At 43.4% G+C, this 17,787-nt stretch overlaps 1 protein-coding gene across 1 annotated transcript in view; it reads left to right on the top strand.

The window, feature by feature from the left end:
• The first annotated feature begins 3,062 nt into the window (after positions 1–3,062).
• The window catches only part of LOC118379296 (protein eva-1 homolog C-like), a 204,368-nt gene continuing 189,643 nt past the window's right edge, over positions 3,063–17,787 (top strand). Inside the window, exon 1 of the mRNA XM_052471307.1 lies at positions 3,063–3,444. Within this exon, the coding sequence (XP_052327267.1) occupies positions 3,336–3,444 (109 nt within the window). The 5' untranslated portion in view covers positions 3,063–3,335. The remainder of the gene's footprint in view (positions 3,445–17,787) is intronic.

The following is a 17,787-nucleotide window of genomic DNA, read 5'->3' as shown; positions in this document are numbered from 1 at the left end:
GGTCCTGTGGACCCCAAGAGGTACACATTTAGTTGTTTTTCCCCCACTGACACTGAATCAAATAATACATTCTTGATAATGGCTCCATTATTTAAATAAGTTGTGTAATGCTTGGGCAAAAAACAAAATATGCACCGGCACCCCTTGGGGTCCCCGGGACCGAGTTTGGGAAACGCAGAGGCATCCTTCTCACAAACACAGTGGCGACCCGTCATTCTGGGCCCAACTGTTTTGAGCCCCATTGTTTGCAAACAATGTAAAAAAAAAATATATATATATATATATATATACACTACCGTTCCAAGGTTTGGGCTTACTTAGAAATGTCCTTGTTTTTGAAAGGAAAGCAACATTTTCTCCATTAAAGTAACATCAAATTGATCAAAAATACAGTGTAGACATTGTTAATATTGTAAATGACTATTGTAGCTGGAAACAGCAGATTTTTTATGGAATATCTACATAGGCGTACAGAGGCCCATTAACAGCAACCATCACTCCTGTGTTTCAATGGCACGTTGTGTTAGCTAATCCAAGTTTATCATTTTAAAATGCTAATTGATCGTTAGAAAACCCTTTGGTTATTATTTTAGCACAGCTGAAAACTGTTGCTCTGATTAAAGAAGCAATACAACTGGACTTCTTTATACTAGTTGAGTATCTGGAGCATCAGCATTTGTGGGTTCGATTGCAGGCTCCAAATGACCAGAAACAAATAACTTTCTTCTGAAACTCGTCAGTCTACTCTTGTTCTGAGAAATGAAGGCTATTCCATGCGAGAAATTGCCAAGAAACTGAAGATATCGTACAATGCTGTGTACTACTCCATTCACAGAACAACTGGCTCTAACCAGAATAGAAAGAGGAGTGGGAGGCCCCGGTGCACAACTGAGCAAGAGGACAAGTACGTTAGAGTGTCTAGTTTGAGAAACAGACACTTCACAAGTCCTCAACTGGCAGCTCCATTAAATAACACCCGCAAAACATCAGTCTCAACTTCAACAGTGAAGAGGCGACTCTGGTGCCTTCTAGGCAGTTGCAAAGAAAAAGCCATATCTCAGACTGGCCAATAAAAGATTAAGATTGGTAAAAGAACACAGACACTGGACAGAGGAAATCTGCCTAGAAGGCCAGCATCCTGGAGTCGCCTCTCACTTATGACGTTGAGACTGGTGTTTTGCGGGTACTCTTTAATGAAGTGATCCCAAGCTATTGAACGGTAGTGTATGTCATTGAGTTAATAAAGCCACATACAAACATGACCTATTTTTTGTTTTCTTGAGTAAGGCAGCTCCAAAATGCAGGTGTTAAGCCTAGCTCAGTGCTTTCTGTGGTGGTGGGGCAAGCCAGTAGAAAATATGGAGCGTTGCACAGTGATTGGCTCAGTGTTCAGTCACTCATGGGGACAATACGTCACTGTCAAGTCTAAGGGCAGAGCACCCCTTGGGTGCTGCCATAGAGTTAGATTAGAAGTGCCCATCCAAGAAGGCTCAAAGTCATTGGCCACAGATAAAATTACTGGCCCAACGCTCTAACCACTAGGCTACCTGCCGCCCCAAGTGGCTATTTTCTAAGTTTAAAATGACAAACATTCAAAATTGGCCACACTGTTAATGAAGCATGATTTGGGCCGTACTCTCTCCGAACTGCGAAAACTTGACTTCAGTGAGTTCAATACAACTGGGAAGTCGGGAATAAATGAGCTCCGACTGGGAAAATTAGTTTTGAACGGTCATCCAACTCTGACTTGTAAATCCGGCCTCTTTCTAGAGCTACGACTTGAAGATCAATGACGTCTTCATAATTCGACCTTTGTTCCCTGTTGTTTTGAAAGCATCATAAATCCAGAGAATGACAGACTTTGATGACAAAATTTGCCCACGAAGGACCGCCACGCCACTTTCCTGTTCAAGTGAGCACAGCACAACAAGGTGAGTCCAAAAATGTCTTGTATGCTGCTGCATAAATTATGTAATATGACAGGGATATATGTATACTGTAGCTAAGAAAGTAATACTGTGTATGTTGTGTAGTAAGCTGTTAGTAGCCCATGTGCCTCACCCTAATAATTTGGTATTTTTACCCCTCTTAAGTTTTCCTAGTGTTCTGACTCGGTGGTGCACATGTAGCCTATAACCTGTTTAAGAGAAATGTAATCATTGAATATTGTAAGAGCTTTCATTGTCTGCTTTTATGCCCCCTGTATGTATCCTACCATTCTGACTTGGTGTACAGGAAGAACACTGTAAGAACGGCCCATGTTCTGAATTCTGTCACTGTACATTTCAAAAGTGCTAAACAAATAGTTATATTGACTACGTCCATCCTCGCTCGTTCATGAATGTCATAATTGAAATTACGGATTGCCTCTTACACGCTTGTCGTCCCCTTATACCATAGTTTGTACATCTCAATTGTCATTAGAAACCACATTTGTTTAAGCAGGTCAGCCATATCAGCCATGCTTTCTAAAAAGGTAGTAAATAAGGCTGAATGAACTGTTTCACTGCCACTGCTGATAGGCAGGTGTAGCAGTGGTAAGGTTTTGGGACTGCTGTTGGGACAGTTTTATGTAGGTCCTAACAGTTTGTGGGCAGCATTTGTCACCGTTATATTGCAATTAATGTATTGGTTAGTGCTGTGTTGTGTAGTGGCTTTGCTGACATGCAGTTTTTTGCCCCACCAAGATTTACATGCTAAAATCGCCACTGCACAAGCAGGCTGGTGACATTATGTGACAATCTCAGTTCTATGCGAAGAGTGCATAGAACTGAACATTTTAAAATTATTTTCAATTCCATACATTTACTGATGTACATTTTTTTCTAATTACTTTGCATTTATCTTGTTGAATGCATCTGATTTTGTACCTGTCACCTTTGAATTGTGGTCTTTTTGTTTATTTAAAAAAAAAATCTAATCCGAATAACAGAACCGAAGTTTTCTCTGGGAAGAAATAAAGTTATTTATATTATATTTCTGAATGGATACAAAAATGGTTATAATCGCTTGTATATAATGACTGTCCACCCAGAGACTTTACTGATGCAGCGCCACTGAAGCGCGGGCTTTGAGACCATGCGGATACCGCTCCTACAGGTGGGCCAGCCAGCCACTTCCACACGCAGTTGGAAATCTAAGTTTCCAAGTGAATTGCTGCTTGGGTCGAGCTCTCGTTCCTTCTCTCCTCCGAGGAATGATGAGGTGATTCGGAGCACCAACAATGGGACCGAGCATGTATTGATGCTTGCCACGCAGAACCTAAACTCCAAAGCAACCCTGGACCTTCAGAACGTGGAGGAGAAGTAACTCCAAAACGTCTCGCTGTTTCAAGGATGTTCTTCCCAGATGTGCCTCTCTCAGCCATCAATTACGCGCTCGTGTTGGGAATAACGTGTCTGACGGTCTTCTGCAACTTCACCAAAAGTTCCTCTGAGTTTTCAGGTTGGGAAAGCATGCTTACCCCAGTCTAATTGATGCTGCGTTTGTTTTACCATTGTAGTCTATACTTGGTGTAATGCATGCCGTATATTAGTTGTTTTTGGCTAGAACAAGTGAGGGCGATACATTGAGAAAACCCATATTGGGTGGTCAGGTGATAAAGTCGCGGTCATCTGCACAGAACGTATTTTGGGCTAGGCTACTATGTTTCAGATTTGCAGAGTGCAGTGCGGATTGTTATTGGTTGTAGTTTTTACTACTTGTTTTGTAGTCTATGGGCCCCATTTGGCGTGTTACAACCTGCGGTGCATGTGTTTGCTTCAAATAAAAAAAACGTACGCTTTTAAAGGCACGCAGTAAGATGAAGGCATTTCAATCTACAAGGACCCATGAGCACCGACATGGGATGTTCATAGGACCATGTCCAATTGGGTGTCAAGTGAAAACGAATAATCTATTTCATTTGATTTTATATATACTTTAATACACACAGTGTGGGAAGTATGCAGACTGTTTCCACATTTTATGTTAGTCTTATTCTAAAATTGATTAAATTGTTCTCCCCCCTCATCAATCTACACACAATACCCAATAATGACAAAGCAAAAACAGGTTTTTAGAAATGTTTGCTCATTTTTTACAAATAAAAAACGAAAATAAAACATTTACATAAGTAAGACCCTTTACTCAGCACTTTGTTGAAGCACCTTTGACTGCGATTACAGCATTGCGTCTTCTTGGGTATGAGGCTATGATGCTTGGCACATCTGTATTTGTGTAGTTGTTCCCATTCTTCTCTGCAGATCCTCTCAAGCTCTGTCATGTTGGATGGGGAACGTTGCTGCACAGCTATTTTCAGGTCACTCCAGAGATGTTTGATTGGGTTCAAGTCCGGGCTCTGGCTGGGCACCTCAAGGACATTCAGAGACTTGTCCCGAAGCCAGTAATGTAATTTTCTTGAATGTGGGCTTAGAGTCGTTGTCCTCTTGGAAGGTGAACCTTCACCCCAGTCTGAGCACTCTGGAGCAGGTTTTCTTCAAGGCTCTCTCTATACTTTGCTCCGTTCTCTCCCTCAGTCCTGACAGGTCTCCCAGTCCGTGCTGCTGAAAAATGTCCCCACAGCATGATAATGCCACGACCATGCTTCATCGTAGGGATGGTGCCAGGTTTTCTCCAGACGTGGTGCTTGGAATCCAGGCCAAAGAGTTCAATCTATGTTTCATCAGACTGAGAGTCTTTAGGTGCCTTTTGGCAAACTCCAAGCCAGTTGTCATGTGCCTTTTACTGAGGAGTGGCTTCCGTCTGGCCACTCTACCATTGGTGGAGTGTTGCAGAGATGTCCTTTGGAAGCTTCTCCCATCTTCACAGAGGAACTTGAGTTATTGGTCACCTTCCTGACCAAGGCCCTTCTCCCCTATTTTAGATTTTAGATTCTTCAAAGTAGCCACCCTTTGCCTTGATCACAGCTTTGCACACTCTTGGCATTCTCTCAACCAGCTTCACCTGGAATGCTTTTCCAACAAGCTTGAAAGAGTTCCCACATATGCTGAGCACTTGTTGGCTGCTTTTCCTTCACTCTGCGGATCAACTCATCAAAAACCATCTCAATTGGGTTGAGGCCAGGTGATTGTGGAGGCCAGGTCATATGACGATATAATGCAGCACTCCATCACTCTAATTATTGGTCAAATAGCCTGGAGGTGTGTTGGGTCATTGCCCTGTTGAAAAACACATTTTAGTCCCACTAAGTGCAAACCAGATGGGATGGCGTATCGCTGCAAAATGCTGTGGTAGCCATGCTGGTTAAGTGTGTCTTGAATTCTAAATAAATCACTGATAGAGTCACCAGCAAAGCACCATCACACCTCCTCCATGCTTCATTGTGGGAACCACACATGCGGCAATCATCTGTTCACCTACACCTACTTGGAACCAAACATCTAAAATTTGGACTCATCAGACCAAAGGACAGATTTCCACTCGTCTAATGTCCATTGCTTGTGTTTCTTGGGCCAAACAAGTGTCTTCTTCTTATTGTTGTCCTTTAGTAGTGGTTTCTTTGCAGCAGTTTGACCATGAAGGCCTGATTCACGCAGTCTCCTCTGAAGAGTTGATGTTGAGATGTGTCTGTTACTTGAACTCTGTGAAGCATTTATTTGGGCTGTAATTTCTGAGGCTGGTAACTCTAATGAACTTATCCTCTGCAGCAGAGGAAACTCTGGGTCTTCCTTTCCTGTGGCGGTCCTCATGAGAGTCAGTTTCATCATAGCGCCTGATGGTTTTTGCGTCTGCACTTGAAGAAACTTGACATTTTGAAATTGAAATTTTCCAGATTGATTGACCTTCCTGTCTTAAAGTAATGATGGACTGTCGTTTCTCTTTGCTTATTTGAGCTGTTCTTGCCATAATATGGACTTGGTCTGTTACCAAATAGGTCTATCTTCTGTATACCACCCCCTTGTCACAACACAATTGATTGGCTCAAACACATTTAGAAGGAAAGAAATTCCACAAATTAACATTTAACAAGACACAGCTGTTAATTGAAATGCATACCAGGTATGCCTCATGAAGCTGGTTGAGAGAATGCCAAGAGAGTGCAAAGCTGTCATCAAGGCAAAGGGTGACTACTTTGAAGAATCTCAAATATAAAATATATTTTGATTTGTTTAACACTTTGGTTACTACATGAATCCATATCTGTTATTTCATAGTTTCAATTATTCTACAATGTAGAAAATAGTAAAATAAAGAAAACTGCCTCTGGAAGCATCTTCAGCACAATAACTTTTCGTCGGGAGCTCCAAGAAAAGGGTTTTCATGGTTGAGCAGCCGCACACAAGCCTAAGATCACCATGCGCATTGCCAAGCGTCGGCTGGTGTGGTGTAAAGCTCGCTGCCATTGGACTCTGGAGCCGTGGAAACACGTTCTCTGGAGTGATGAATCACGCTTTACCATCTGCCAGTCCGACGGACGAATTAGGGTATAGCGGATCCCAGGAGAATGCTACCTACCCCAATGCATAGTGCCAACTGTAAAGTTTGGTGGATGAGGAATAATGATCTCGGGCTGTTTTTCATGGTTCGGGCTAGGCCTCTTTGTTCCAGTGAAGGGAAATCTTAACGCTACAGCATACAATGACATTCTTGACGATTCTGTGCTTCCAACTTTGTGGCAAAAATTTGGGGAAGGCTCTTTCCTGTTTCAGCATGACATGTGCACAAAGTAAGGTCCGTACAGAAATGGTTTGTCGAGATCGGTGTGGAAGAACTTGACTGGCCTGCACAGAGCGTTGACCTCAACCCCATCGAACACCTTCGGGATGAATTGGAACGCAGGGCCATGTCTAATTGCCCAACATCAGTGCCAATCTCACTAATGTTCTTGTGGCTGAATGGAAGCAAGTCCCCGCAACAATATTCCAACATCTAGTGGAAACCTTCCCAGAAGAGTGGAGGCTGTTATAGCAGAAAAGGTGGGACCAACTCCATATTAATGCCCATGATTTTGGAATGGGATGTTCGACAAGCAGGTGTCCACATACTTTTGGTTATGTCGTGTAGCTATATACAGAACAGTACACTAAAGTGTAATGTGCTGTTTTGCACTGTACTCTACTGTAATGTACTAAACATGTTTAATTTACTGTACTGAACTCTACAGTGATATCCAATCTTGTGACCAACCAAATGTGGTCTTGTTTGGTGGTGGAGCTCATTCCAATGACAGCCCGTGTGTAGAATAAAACCCAAATATGCTAAACAACAACCAAAAGCATGTAGCATATGACTTTGTGTACCTATTCAGGATACATCACCATGTAGAGAAGGACATTCATAAATATTCACTTCAGTATAGTACAGATCAGGGACCCATGTTACAATTCCGTTAGCATAATTATGTTAGAGGATGTAAATTCACTTCACCTACAGTCGTTCAATAACCAAAATAAATGTGTCAAATTCGAGGTGTTGTGTCATAGCTGACACCCAGTTATTTCTGCAGGCGCCTTAACATCTCAATTCGTAGTCGTTATTTTAAGAGATTTTGGAAAATGTGGTTGTAATAAAAACCGAGGGAGATTTGACCCTAATTCTGACATTTTCTGTACAGCCTAAATTGTTCAAAGCAGTCCAAGAGTTGTATGGTTTGTTAAACTTTGAAATTAATGTTTTTTGTTTGGCATACATTTTTTAAGTGAAAAATGGAATTTCCCATGTGCATGCCATCAAAGAGTGGGCCACCAAAACAAACGTAAACAATGGTGATATCCCGTCCCATTGCTATTCAAGGAATGACATTTCATAGAGCGACGTCACAATTTTTTTTTATAGCTACGTCATTCTTGAAATTCTACGACAACAAAGCCATAGACATTGTTTTTGTTGTTATTATACGATATAGAGTTGTACTAACCTCAACATCCTATTATACGATATAGAGTTGTACTAACCTCAACATCCTATGAATTTACAGGAAATGTTGCACTGTTGCTTTAAACATGCTGAAAGCCTCATGTGTCTTGGTCTGTGTGTCATGGCACTTCTTGTTTTGCTACTTGTCAATAGCCCACATGCTTTTGCTGTTGCCAGTGCCTCGGTATCAGTTATTGTCGGCCTGTTTTCATTAGCCCAGTACTCTAACGCACTGACATTTGTAAATAGCACATTTAACTTCCTGATCATGCTTGTAGATAAAGACATGTCAGAATGGTGTTAATGTTTTACTACATAAAAGATTATACTACTACCTCACCCAGTTGGGAATAACCCACATTCTTTGTACTACCGAGACATGTTGAGAATATTTCAAGAGCATTGACAGACATGGACATATACAACGGTATTTATGTGGATGTTTCCTTGTTATTTAAAACTGAAGCAGTATTTCTGACAGTTCTATAGGCCTACATGTGTTTTATGTACTTAATATCTTTGCACGTTTTCTTTATTTCTACAGAATAATGCCATGCGATAAAGCACAAGCCCTAACTGTCATGGTCTATCGTAATGAATGGAATCTCATCTGAGATTGGAGGCTTCAGTGATTCTCTAGCCCCCAGCCTAGACCAGCCCTCTAAGCAGCAACAGGGCTGGACGTTTTGTTTACTGTGTCATAAACCAGGAGGAGAGCTTTGTGTCAATGTGAATTGGCTTCTAATGGGTCTCCTAATGCTTGTAAATGAGCAGACAAATGCCTGACTGGGGCCAAGGTGTGAAAGAGCAGATGTGTTAAGTTAACGTGTGCGTGAGTGCCTGTTGCTTAGGCGATTGCTCTGTCATTACCTCTCAAAATGCTGATAACTTTACATTTTGAGTTTGTTCAACTCTATATTGTCCAGAAATAGATTGAGTCAATGGATGGGACTAATGCAACCTCACAGAAAACATGTTACTAAAACCGGTTTAGTCTAGATTTAATGTCGGGACAGCTTTTTAGATTTGACCTTTATTTAACTAGGCAAGTCAATAAGAACAAATTCTTATTTTCAATGACAGCTTAGGAACAGTGGGTTAACTGCCTTGTTCAGGGGCAGAATGACAGATTTTTACCTTGTCAGCTCAGGGATTCGAACAGCTTAATGAATATCCTGGGTTAGACTCCATTATCGAAACATTGGGTGGTAAGCAGGAGTTAATTTGGAATGTGTTCCTTTGGGCCGGGCATGGGAAAGGAAACATCATTGTCATATACGTCCCTTCATTCCTGGTTCCTAAACTCTTAAGTTATATTAGGTACAGGGCCGGGGGTTCGGAAACGGGTGTGCTCACCAGGACCACTGCAACCCAACATACCAATGCAAATACTGCTGACTTGGCCACATTCAATTCAACGTGAATTAAGAAAAGAATCCTGCTCTCAAATATCTTCTCGGGGACTGAAAGACAACTTTAGCAATCAGGCACATTCTTGGCCAACTGGCATCTCCTTGGAGACCAAGGACCAAGCCTTTGATTGACATCTGCCTGCTGAGCTGAGGACAGTGACAGAAGTGGCTGATTTGAGACCCTACATCTGTCATTGAGAGGAGATGGTCGTCTCTAGGCCTAGCCTACATCTGCAGGGAGGAGAGGCTAGACGTTCTGTCTCGTGGTCTGAAGCTGCAACTCAATTGTAATTAATGGTTTTCTTTTTTGTATAGGGATAGGTTTCCAGTTACTTTTACTGTTACTCTTAAGCCTATCGTGTCGTCAAGGGTCATAAAAGAGAGGAGATCATTAAGGTTTGAATCCTAATGCGCTTCAGTCAAATGCTTTTTCAAATCTCCCATTGACTTTAATGAACAATTTACTCTTAAGTCCAATGTATGTGCACTTACAGTTGAAGTCGGAAGTTTACATACACTTAGGTTGGAGTCATTAAAAATCATTTTTCAACAACTCCACAAATGTCTAGTTAACAAACTATAGTTTTGACAAGTGAGATAGGACATCTACTTTGTGCATGACACGGTATTTTTCCAACAATTGTTTACAGACAGATTATTTCACTTATAATTCACTGTATCACAATTCCGGGGGGTCAGAAGTTTACATTCACTAAGTTGACTGTGCCTTTAAACAGCTTGTAAAATTCCAGAAAATTATGTCATGGCGTTAGAAGCTTCTGATGGGCTAATTGTCATAATTTCAGTGTACCTGTGGATTTATTTCATGGCCTACCTTCAAACTCAGTTCCTCTTGTAGACCTCCACAAGTCTGGTTCATCCTTGGGAGCAATTTCCAAATGCCTGAAGGTACCACGTTCATCTGTACAAACAATGGTATGCAAGTATGAACACCATGGGGCCATACAGCCGTCATACCACTCAGGAAGGAGAGGCGTTCTGTCTCCCAGAGATGAAGGTACTTAGGTGCGAAAAGTGCAAATCAATCCCAGAACAACAGCAAAGGACCTTGTGAAGATGCTGGAGGAAACAGGTACAAAATTCTCTATCTAAAATTATCTTCACAGTAAAATGAGTCCTATATCGACATAACCTGAAAGGCCGCTCAGCAATGAAGAAGCCACTGCTCCAAAACCGCCATAAAAAAGCCAGAATACAGTTTGCAACTGCACATGGGGACAAAGATTGTACTTTTTGGAGAAAAAATTAGACAAAAATAGAACTGTTTGGCCATAATGACCATCGTTATGTTTGGAGGAAAAAGGGGGAGGCTTGCAAGACGAATAACACCATCCCAACCGTGAAGCACGTGGGTGGAAGCTTCATGTTGTGGGGGTGCTTTGCTGCAGGAGGACTGGTGCACTTCACAAAATAGATGGCATCATGAGAAGATAATTTCGTGGATATATTAAAGCAACATCTCAAGACATCAGTCAGGAAGTTAAAGCTTAGTCACAAATGGGTCTTCCAAATGGACAATGACCCCAAGCATACTTCCAAGGTTGTGGCAAAATGGCTTAAGGTCAACAAAGTCTAGGTATTGGAGTGGCCATCACAAAGCCCTGACCTCAATCCTTTGGAAAATTTGTGGGCAGAACTGAAAAAGCAGGAAATTTTTGCTAGGATTAAATGACAGGGATTGTGAAAAACTATGTTTAAATGTACGTGGCTAAGATGTATGTAAACTTCCGACTTCAACTGTATCTCAAGTTAGGCTCTAAGGGAAGTCATATGGAAGAGAACTTCAAGAAGAGAGGTCATGATAGTTAGTCCATCTACATAAGGGCTCTCCAACCCTGTTCCTGGAGAGCTACCTTCTGGTAGGTTTTCACTCCAACCCTGTTCCTGGAGAGCTACCGTCCGGTAGGTTTTCACTCCAACCCTGTTCCTGGAGAGCTACCGTCTGGTAGGTTTTCAATCCAACCCTGTTCCTGGAGAGCCACCGACCGGTAGGTTTTCACTCCAACCCTGTTCCTGGAAAGCCACCGTCCGGTAGGTTTTCAATCCAGCCCTGTTCCTCCTGGAGTTTTCACTCCAACCCTGTTCCCACCTGGTAGGTTTTCACTCCAACCCTGTTCCTGGAGAGGTCTGGTAGGTTTTTCACCCTGTTCCTCCAGTCCTGTTCCTGGAGCCAGCGGTAGGTTTTCAATCCAGCCCTGTTCCTGGAGAGCCACCGACCGGTAGGTTTTCACTCCAGTCCTGTTCCTGGAGAGCTATCGTCCGGTAGGTTTTCACTCCAACCCTGTTCCTGGAGAGCTACCGTCCAGTAGGTGTTCACTCCAACCCTAATCTAGCGTTCCTGATTATAATAATTAGCTGGTTGATTAGCTGAATCAGTTTAGTTACAACTGGGGTTGGTTTGAAAACCTGCAGGAGGGACGTGCCGGGAGGTAGAGGAAATGGTGACTGTTTGCATCTGAAAGAGCAGGAGAGGAAGTGTGTGATAGTGAATGGAAAATAGTGAAATCAGAGAATAGAACAAAATCAGTAGAAGTTGTAGTCGAAGACAAAGACCTGTCCAATAATGCATTTCTTATTGGACTGTGTTTTTTGGACAAGGAGATTCATTTGGGAAATCCATTTTGTAATATCAAGGACTGTGAGGAAAGCAAAATTGTCCATGTGAGAAGTCAAATGTATTTTAAAATGTCAGAGCGTAGCACCTGCCAAAGGAGTTGTAGTTGAATTCTCGTTGGATATCGATAATGAGTACCTTAGTCAGAAAATCCCAGGAGTGGTCTGTGCATGTCGCCTGATCCGTATGGTAAATGGAAGGAGAAAAGCCTGTCGATATTATTGTTGTTTGAGGAGACTCTACCGGAATATGTGAGGTATGCCGTGAGAGCATTTGCGTCCAAACCATTACAGTGTGGAAATTGTAAAGGATATGGTCACGAGTCAACTGTTTGCAGACGGGAGAAGTATGATATTGAAGAATCTGTGAATGGAATGGTTGCAACTGTGGTGGGGATCATTCTCCGGACTTCCTTGAGTGCCCTGTTAGGGTGAAGGAGGTCGAGGTGTGAAGGATCAGGGCTGCAAAGCGGATCTCCTATGTGGAGGAGGTGAAGAGAGTGGAAGGGGCAAGAGGCCACGGTGTTGAAGATATGGTGGTAGATGCATTGCAACCAGTTGATAGTTTTGGATACAATCATTGTGAAGAAGGTTGATTTTGTGGCATTTATAGCCACCGTGCTTAATTGTACAGCACAAGTGTCTAAGAAGTCCAAGAAGCTGGATATCATATCTGCAGCTGAGAACGTTTTGGAGCTCCAAGACTTTTGTCGCTAGGAAATGTCCCGCCCTCACAGGAAGCTTCTGATCTCAATGTGGTCAATGTGTTGAGACCTGATAAGAATGATTTCTTACTGAAAAGCAGGTTGACTTTATTACAGAAAAGCAGGTTGAATGTTTTTTGGGTTTGGTAGCTTGTATGATATTTTATTTATTTTTACCCAAATGTTTTCATTTCTTGGAATCCTTATTATCCACCTGCATAGTAGGTGGCGGAATGCTGCAGAAGAAACCTACAGGAGGATTGCTCTCCAGGAACATGGTTGGAGTTAACCTACAGGAGGATAGCTCTCTAGTAACAGGGTTGGAGTTAAAACCTACAGGAGGATAGATCTCCGGGAACAGGGTTGGAGTTAAAACCTACAGGAGGATAGCTCTCCAGAAACAGGGTTGGAGTTAAAACCTACAGGAGGATAGCTCTCCAGGAACAGGGTTGGAGTTAAAACCTACAGGAGGATAGCTCTCCAGGAACAGGGTTGGAGTTAAAACCTACAGGAGGATAGCTCTCCAGGAACAGGGTTGGAGTTAAAACCTACAGGAGGATAGCTCTCCGGGAACAGGGTTGGAGTTAAAACCTACAGGAGGATAGCTCTCCGGGAACAGGGTTGGAGTTAAAACCTACAGGAGGATAGCTCTCCGGGAACAGGGTTGGAGTTAAAACCTACAGGAAGATAGCTCTCCGGGAACAGGGTTGGAGTTAAAACCTACAGGAGGATAGATCTCTGGGAACAGGGTTGGAGTTAAAACCTACAGGAGGATAGCTCTCCAGGAACAGGGTTGTAGTTAAAACCTACAGGAGGATAGCTCTCTAGGAACAGGTTTGGAGTTTAAACCTACAGGAGGATAGCTCTCCAGGAACAGGGTTGGAGTTAAAACCTACAGGAGGATAGCTCTCCAGGAACAGGGTTGGAGAGCCCTGATCTAGATTCTAGATTTGCATTGTCTTCTAGATTTGCATTGTCTTCTAGATTCTTGATTTGCATGGTCTTTTCCATCCGTTTATACATCCCAGTTGTTGGATTCTTCAGCTGCTTTGGGTTTTGTGTACATATAACCAGTGCATATCAGTGTTAATCATGCATTTCCAGTTGTCATAATGTCACGTCCGCTCTTCGAGAAGAGAAACCTAGAAGTCATGGCTAAACCAGTACTGACTGAATGTTATTTTAAATATTCTGAGTCTATCGCATTTCATTATTTCATTCACCCTAGATATAAAAACAAATGTCAGGGGTAGGTGATTGAGTTCTCACTCTCTATTATCACCTCTATAATTCCAACACACAGCTGCCTGAATGACTAATTAAAAGTGAGGAGTGAGCATTTCATGTGAAAGACCCCCCTGGCTATGAGCTAGCTCTTTAACTCTAGCAGAGTACTAAAATACATTTATCTTATCTCATGCTTGGGGAATTAGATTCATCATCATGATCAGTACTTGAATCATAGTGCTTGAAGCCAGGTCCTTCTAACCCAGCAAAACAGTGGAATTTTAAAGGGATAGTCCATCCAAATTCCAACTACAGATAGTTTATTTTTTATTTTTATTTCACCGTTATTTAACCAGGTAGGCTAGTTGAGAACAAGTTCTCATTTACAACTGCGACCTGGCCAAGATAAAGCATAGCAGTGTGAACAGACAACACAGAGTTACACATGGACATAAACAAGTCAATAACACAGTAGGAAAAAAAAGAGTCTATATACATTTTGTGCAAAAGGCATGAGGAGGTAGGCAATAATTACAATTTTGCAGATTAACACTGGAGTGATAAATGATCAGATGGTCATGTGCAGGTAGAGATACTGGTGTGCAAAAGAGCAGAAAAGTAAATAAATAAAAACAGTATGGGGATGAGGTAGGTAAATTGGGTGGGCTATTTACCGATGGACTATGTACAGCTGCAGCGATCGGTTAGCTGCTCAGATAGCAGATGTTTAAAGTTGGTGAGGGAGATAAGAGTCTCCAACTTCAACGATTTTTGCAATTCGTTCCAGTCACAGGCAGCAGAGAACTGGAAGGAAAGGCGGCCAAATGAGGTGTTGGCTTTAGGGATGATCAGTGAGATATACCTGCTGGAGCGCGTACTACGGGTGGGTGTTGCCATCGTGACCAGTGAACTGAGATAAGGTGGAGCTTTACCTAGCATGGACTTGTAGATGACCTGGAGCCAGTGGGTCTGGCGACGAATATGTAGCGAAGGCCAGCCGACTAGAGCATACAGGTCACAGTGGTGGATGGTATAAGGTGCTTTAGTAACACAACGGATGGCACTGTGATAAACTGCATCCAGTTTGCTGAGTAGAGTATTGGAAGCTATTTTGTAGATGACATCGGCGAAGTCGAGGATCAGTAGGATAGTCAGTTTTACTAGGGTAAGTTTGGCGCCTTGAGCGGAGGAGCCAAGGAGGCTTGTTGCGAAATAGAAAGCCGATTCTAGATTTGATTTTGGATTGGAGATGTTTGATATGAGTCTGGAAGGAGAGTTTACAGTCTAGCCAGACACCTAGGTACTTATAGATGTCCACATATTCTAGGTCGGAACCATCCAGGGTGGTGATGCTAGGCGGGCGTGCGGGTGAAGGCAGCGAACGATTGAAAAGCATGCATTTGGTTTTACTAGCGTTTAAGGGCAGTTGCAGGCCACGTAAGGAGTGTTGTATGGCATTGAAGCTTGTTTGGAGGTTAGATAGCACAGTGTCCAAGGAAGGGCCAGAAGTATACAGAATGGTGTCGTCTGCGTAGAGGTGGATCAGGGAATCGCCCGCAGCAAGAGCAACATCATTGATATATACAGAGAAAAGAGTCGGCCCGAGAATTGAACCCTGTGGCACCCACATAGAGACTGCCAAATGAGCAGATGATGATGTGCAAGTGGGGATACTGGTGTGCAAAAGAGCAGAAAAGTAAATAAAATAAAAACAGTATGGGGATGAGGTAGGTAGATTGGGTGGGCTATTTACAGATGGACTATGTACAGCTCCAGCGATCGGTTAGCTGCTCAGATAGTTGATGTTTAAAGTTGGTGAGGGAAATAAAAGTCTCCGACTTCAGCGATTTTTGCAATTCGTTCCAGTCACTGGCAGCAGAGAACTGGAAGGAAAGGTGACCAAAGGAGGTGCTGGCTTTGGGGATGATCAGCGAGATATACCTGCTGGAACTGGAACGTGTGCTACGGGTGGGTGTAAAGGGAACTTTAAAGGCACGGTACGGTACATGTACTACTTAAACAAACATACAGTACATTCATTCACCTTTTTCTATGTTTTTGGGAGAACCAGTGTGGCATGTGACCCCAGCTGCAGAAGTATTCCTCCCAATGCTTTTGGTGTCACCCAGCCCAAAGCATCAAAAAGGGTTGCACAATAGGTCTCTATTATTGACCCACCAGGGTGTTACAGTGAAAACTCTCCCCTCTCTCTCTTTCTGTGTCTCGTAAACCTGTGGCCTAGAGACCCATTTAACCTCAGTCAATGGCTGTTAAAGTGTCACGGGGTCAACAAAGGTCAAACCATCCTAGCTAATGTGTGTGTGTGTGTGGCAGGAAGGCTAAACATCCATCTTGCCTTCCTCTGTCTCTCCTCTCTGCTATTGATGTGAGAGTACATAGAGTGGAGAGTTTTGTGTTTTTATCCACAATTTCCAAAGGAGGCCACCCAAATCTTAGTGTTTTGTCCGGTTTGGTTGTGTTCCTGTTATTAAATGAGATGTCTGATAATACAAAGCTTTATTGGTTTCTTTTGTACGTGGGTAGGCAGGCAGTAGCAAGAGTTAGCAACAATAGCCCACTTGGAGAGCATGCTAACCTACTGTAACCCCACCTGGGACCTCCATGTAAAACCAGCATGGTCTTCTTTACAAGACAGTCACTCCATTGTTGCTTTGTGTTTACCCCCATTGTTGTCGCGTTAGCTCTGAAATGCTAACTTAGTGAGCGTTTCACACACAGGCTGACCCTCTTGTGCCGGGCTAGGGTTGCGTCTGAGACACTTTGTTTGGCTCGGCCAGGGCAGTCGGGCCATGGGTCACACTTGTGTTATGAAAATGCTTCTCACACCGCCATCAAAGGTGTCTAGGTTTTTTTACTGGATGGAGTTGAGACAGCGAGACACTTTGGCTTGTATAGTTATTCACTCGGTCTATAAAGGCAGTGTGGCTGGCTGGAGTTGAGACAGCGAGACACTTTGGCTTGTATAGTTATTCACTCGGTCTATAAAGGCAGTGTGGCTGGATGGAGTTGAGACAGTGAGACACTTTGGCTTGTATAGTTATTCACTCGGTCTATAAAGGCAGTGTGGCTGGCTGGAGTTGGGGGCACTAAAAAGTTTATACTTTAAAACACTGTTTTGCACACGCATAATGGCAATTGCTCTTTAAAAACTATGGCACAACCTAACTTTTAGTGCCTGCAACTGTAGGTTTGCTTAGTTGCTGTCGGACAACTAAGAAATCCTATTGTACAGGCTGTCATGGCGACCTTTGGAGGTCAGTTCGTCTCTACCTGTGATGGGTAGGGGTTTTGTGTATTTCTGCCTAACCCCCAATTATGGAGCACTCTGATGGGGTTAAGAGCCTTTTTACAGCTCTCCCATCCCACCACACACACACACACACACACACACACACACACACACACACACACACACACACACACACACACACACACACACACACACACACACACACACACACACACACACACCTTCCCTCATCATCCAGTTCTCCTCTCTTATCTCAATCCTGCTCTGATTTGGAGAGAGCTGGTTAGAGTGAACCAGGCCCCCCTCTTTTATTGTGTAACCCCCTTTCAGCGCCTCCCCCCTCCTACCTCCCCCATACCTCCTCCCTCCCCCACTCCACCTCCCCCACTCCACTCTGCCCCTCCTCCCTCCACCATACCTCCCCACTCTCCTCCCCTCCTACCTCCCCCACCACCCCCTCTTCGCCCGTCCTACCTCCCCCACCACCCCACTCTCCTCCCCTCCTACCTCCCCCACCACCCCCCTCTCCTCCCCTCCTACCTCCCCCTCCATCCCCCACTCTGCCCCTCCTCCCCAGGGCTTTTGCCTGAGTACTACTGTGTTTCTGTGTCAGTGTGCCAGGTGAGCTCTGTCCAAACAAACCCCCTCCTGCTTGTTTTGTCTACAGCTGGCAGAGGCAGGC

The sequence above is a fragment of the Oncorhynchus keta genome, chromosome 19, assembly GCF_023373465.1.
Source record: "Oncorhynchus keta strain PuntledgeMale-10-30-2019 chromosome 19, Oket_V2, whole genome shotgun sequence".
In the NCBI taxonomy this organism is placed as follows: Eukaryota; Metazoa; Chordata; class Actinopteri; order Salmoniformes; family Salmonidae; genus Oncorhynchus; species Oncorhynchus keta.
This window is presented reverse-complemented; position numbering and strand designations above follow the sequence as displayed.